The following is a 4,526-nucleotide window of genomic DNA, read 5'->3' on the forward strand; positions in this document are numbered from 1 at the left end:
AGCACAAACAAGAGAAAGTTAACCTAGCTATTAAGTTTTAGTCTTTAAGAAAAGAAAAGAGCTAAGAACTTAGAGAGAGCGTGAGGTTTCTTTAAAGAGAGTTTTGAGAGATTAGAAAATTGTTTAGAACAAACTTGTAAACAGATTTTCTATTAATCAAAAGAGAGTTTAAAGAAATCTTTATTTCATTGTTCAGATCATAAGTTCTCACACTTTCAAAATGTGTTGGGGTTTTCTAAATGAGGATTGTCGGATACAGGCAATGCGAAGTGGGGGCACGAGATGTTCCACTAATCAAATCGTATTGGGACCTTGGACCATGGCTTATACATACACATAACTTATTGTTTCCTTATTTATTTCTTTACCCACTTTATAAAAGCTGATGGTACATTGGTACGTCAAATTTGTATTATAACTTGCTTTATTAACTTTTTGAATCTAATCAATTACATAAAATCAATGTTCAAGAAAACGCTAGGCGGTAATTGGGCGGTAACCCAACGCCTAGCGCCTAGAACGTTTAATCGGAGGCTTAGGCGATTTTAGGCGGTTTAGGCGTTTTCAACGTAGAACATTATATATGTAATATTGTAGACAAAAATATATGTTAGATAAATAAAAGTAATAAACCATAAACAAAACTTAGGAAAAAATGTAGTTTTTAATTGATATCAACAACATATAAAGATTTGTAATTATGTATATGAATGTAAAACTTTAAATTTTAATTATATATAGTTAAAAATTAGATAAATATATTAAATCAAAATATATGTGATTTTAGGCGGTTTAGACGGTCGTCTAGGCGTCGGTTAAGCGCCTAGCGCGACGGCGCCTAGGCGACCGCCTAGACCGCTTTTTCGAACACTGCATAAAATAAACTATAGAAAAATTGCTTAAAAGATTATACATCATCGTATTCGTATCGTATAGTATGTATTATTATTTTTTTGTCGTCTACAATTCACACATGCATACTAGTATCAAATTGATTCAACAATTACTATTACAAACCTCTAAATTACAAAGCTCTGGCTGGTTGTGTCTATTAAATCAGGTTTAACATATTTGGGTTAAGTTCCAAGTTCAAACATAGCACCACATATAGGCCCGTTATTATTGGGCCGAGCCTGTTAAGGGGAAACAAAAAAATGTATTTTCGATTAGAGAGCGAGGAGCGATTCTTCCTTGTCGGGGGGTTTCGAAGAGGCTAAAGGCGACGGAGAGAATCGGAGGAGATGATGGGAACGGCGGTGGGACAGTGGCTAGAGGAAGCGTTAATTGATCTCTGCCGGAGACCAGAAACCGGTTTGAATTTCGATCGGGATGTAATCTCCGGTTTAGTCTCCTATTGCGATCTAGCTCAGCCTGTCGATGCCAAGGAGTATCTCGACGTAAATCTTTCCCTCTTTACTCTCCTGATGCTTCTGTTTCTTAGATTCGATAATTTAGATTCATTGGTTTTGTAGCAATGGAGAAGGGGATAGTGATTTAGGTTTGAATTGATTTCAATTGAGTTATGAGGTTTCTAGAATTAAGCTCTCTGAAACTGTTGAAGAGCTCATTTTTTTGATGTATTGGTTGTTTAATTTAGTTAGTACGAATCAGAGAGTAAGAATAGTTCTTGAATCAGAGAGTCGCTTGAAGGATCTCTTCAGAGTCAATGTCACCAAGTTAGTGCTCATTGAGACTATTCTTGTTACTGTAGACACTAAAGTTTAGATGATCTTATCACTAGAAACTTTTTACTTTCAAATGGATTAACTTGAAAACTTATGATTGATTTTATTGATGGTTTGATCTAGAATATTATCGGAAAAGAAGGCAAAAGCATCATTGCAGAGTATCTACAGCGAAGAGGATACAAAGATCCAACCAGCCATGTTGCAGGTAGTAGTTCCAGTTCAGGTCCAGAACTGCAGATGTATGTTAAGCCTAAAGTGGATAACGGTGCTTCTAGTGGAATCAAGAAACCATTTAAAACACCGAAAGAGAAAACATCTTCTTCTAGTCAGCAAGCTGGAAATGGGAAAGTAACAGCTCCTCCTCAGCAACAAGTCAATCCTAAGAAGAAAAAAGGCGGAAAGGTGATTTCGCTAGCAGAGGCAGCTAAAGGATCAATAGTGTTTCAGCAAGGGAAACCTTGTGCATGCCAAGCTCGTAGACACAAATTAGTGAGCAACTGTTTGTCGTGTGGCAAAATAGTTTGTGAACAAGAAGGAGAAGGGCCTTGCAGTTTCTGTGGAGCACTTGTGTTGAAAGAAGGAAGTTCATATGCTGGGCTAGAGGAAGGGTATACCCCAGTGTCTGATGCTGATGTGGCAGCTGAAGCATATGCGAAAAGGCTTGTAGAGTATGATAGAAATTCGGCCGCACGTACAACGGTTATTGATGATCAGAGCGATTACTATGAAAGTGAGAGTAGTTGTTGGCTCTCTGCTGAGGTATATATATATAGTCTCCATTGGTAAAACAAAACTTGGTGTTTGTTTCGCCATTGAGTTAATATTTTGGGTTCTGTTTTCAGGAAAAAGAGCTAGTAAGGAAGAAACGGGAGGAGATTGAAGAAGCTGAACGAGTCAAAAAGAGCAAAGTGGTTATGACCTTTGATCTAATCGGCCGTAAGGTAACTCTCAAAAGCCACCAGTTCCCAACACGTTCGGAACATAAAGATAAGTCATAGAATGCCTACCTAGCAACTAGATTTTCCTGTATCCAAGTCTCTCGGCAATGTGACTATCCATATCTTCCATCTTTTTTTTACCTACATTTTGTCTGCAATAGGGCATGTTTGATTTGCTAGATTCATATCGAAGTACTGATGATTCATGTATTTGACACATCACAGGTTCTGTTAAATGAAGATGATATCTCAGAACTAGAATCAGGGAACAGGATCCTGGGACCACCCGAGACTAAAAACGTGAACAGAATAAAACCTAACCCGACGGCAAAACTCATTCCAATCTTCTTAGACCCGGGACCAACCGAGAAGAAGCCAAAAAGCAGCAGCAGCTCTTCCAAAAGAGACAACAAGAAAAACCGAAACGGATTGTGTCTAGAGATCACAGGAAGGGTACAACATGACAGAAGTGAACTCAAGTACTTACAAGCCGATCCGAAATCGGACGCTAAATCATCATGGCCATCAGGAAACGATGGGCTTCATGTAGAAGATGGTGGTGAATGTTCCTTAGATTACGACTGAGAATTTTTAATTTTCAGTAACCAAAAAAAAACATTACTTTTTCTTTGTATTTGAAAATTTTTACCCGGTTTAACCGAACCGTATACATTATGTTCGGTTTTAAAAAGGTCAAACAGTTTTTTCTCCATCCACGTCGGATAAAAGAACATTGTTGTGTTTGATACGCGCCGTCGGTAAAGGAATCACGTGTTGCGAAGTTTGGGTTTCTCATGTGCATACGTGGCGCGATATAATTGGGTAATGTTAAATTCTCTCGGTTTTATTAAGATAAGATTATTCGTCTCCACGTTTTACGTGTTCACAGCTATCAAAAATCCTTTTCTTGGAGCACTATGTATTTTTTAATTTTTATTTTTCTCATTTGAATTCGTCGTCATTGGGGAATAGAATAGTATATGTGCGAATATAATAAAATATATATATAGAAATCTATATAATATAATATAAATATATGATGAAAGTTTGTTTCTTACTTTGAAATCTAGCTATAAAAGAAAAAAAAAAAATTGGATACATGAATACGTATTTTTGTGGCTATATAGAGTTTCCAGCATGGAGTAATCAGTGAAACAGTATGTATAATATAGTCCATAGGCAAGTTTTATTTCACCGTGATTAGATTTTTCTTTTTTAATTACCTAAAAGTTTAAATTATAACAAAAAAAAAAAAAAAAACAACACGAAAAAGTAAAACTTTGTAAAACGGAGCTCTGTTTGATTGAATCCACCAACTGACGGTAAGATAAAATAATACTAATATCCCCAATGTATTAATATGATAACTATGATTAAGACATTAAATAATCTTCCCCCCTTAATAAGTAGTAATGAATAGTTGTAAGATAGATAGAAAAGCAACATTGATATGATGCGATGCAGACACAAGTCCCTTTGTTATCCACACCTTTCAAAATCCCATTTTTCTTTCTAATTTATGTGTAAAAAATAACATTTATGACGTCACCCACCCATGACTTCTTATAATGGAAAAGATTCCATCTGCCCCCTACCAGAAAATCGGAAAAAAACTAGCTCATTTATACACATTACCCCCACATACAATGTATAAAGGCTTTGTTTTCTTTTGTGAAACCATAAGGTATCAAGTTTTAGGTTTCGAATGGTTGTAGCGGGTTTAGCGGACGAATCCGTTTGTCGAATCATTCATAATTTGTTGTTCGTAGTGGTGTAAACGGATTTTTTTCTTACATATATATAAATTTGGTATGCGATAAATTGGTGTCCGCTCTAAATATATAGTTTGATCTATACCGTTCACAGTATAGTTTTGCCATGCAATATTGTAGTTTAACTT

At 36.0% G+C, this 4,526-nt stretch overlaps 1 protein-coding gene across 1 annotated transcript; it reads left to right on the forward strand.

Annotated features, from left to right (window-relative positions):
• Nucleotides 1,159-3,338, forward strand: LOC104711226 (activating signal cointegrator 1). The gene is made up of 4 exons (XM_010427905.1): nt 1,159-1,397; nt 1,809-2,447; nt 2,531-2,629; nt 2,852-3,338. The coding sequence occupies exons 1-4, from the start codon at nt 1,242-1,244 to the stop codon at nt 3,209-3,211; spliced, it is 1,254 nt and encodes a 417-aa protein (XP_010426207.1). The 5' UTR covers nt 1,159-1,241; the 3' UTR covers nt 3,212-3,338.

This window comes from Camelina sativa, chromosome 9, assembly GCF_000633955.1.
Source record: "Camelina sativa cultivar DH55 chromosome 9, Cs, whole genome shotgun sequence".
NCBI lineage: Eukaryota > Viridiplantae > Streptophyta > Magnoliopsida > Brassicales > Brassicaceae > Camelina > Camelina sativa.

Excerpts from the sequence above, each read along its gene's own strand:
- LOC104711226 (XM_010427905.1), top strand. The coding sequence starts at position 1,242 with ATGATGGGAACGGCGGTGGGACAGTGGCTAGAGGAAGCGTTAATTGAT. Across the intron at positions 1,398-1,808 it reads ATGCCAAGGAGTATCTCGAC|AATATTATCGGAAAAGAAGG; the intron begins GTAAATCTTTCC and ends GGTTTGATCTAG. Across the intron at positions 2,448-2,530 it reads GTTGTTGGCTCTCTGCTGAG|GAAAAAGAGCTAGTAAGGAA; the intron begins GTATATATATAT and ends TTCTGTTTTCAG.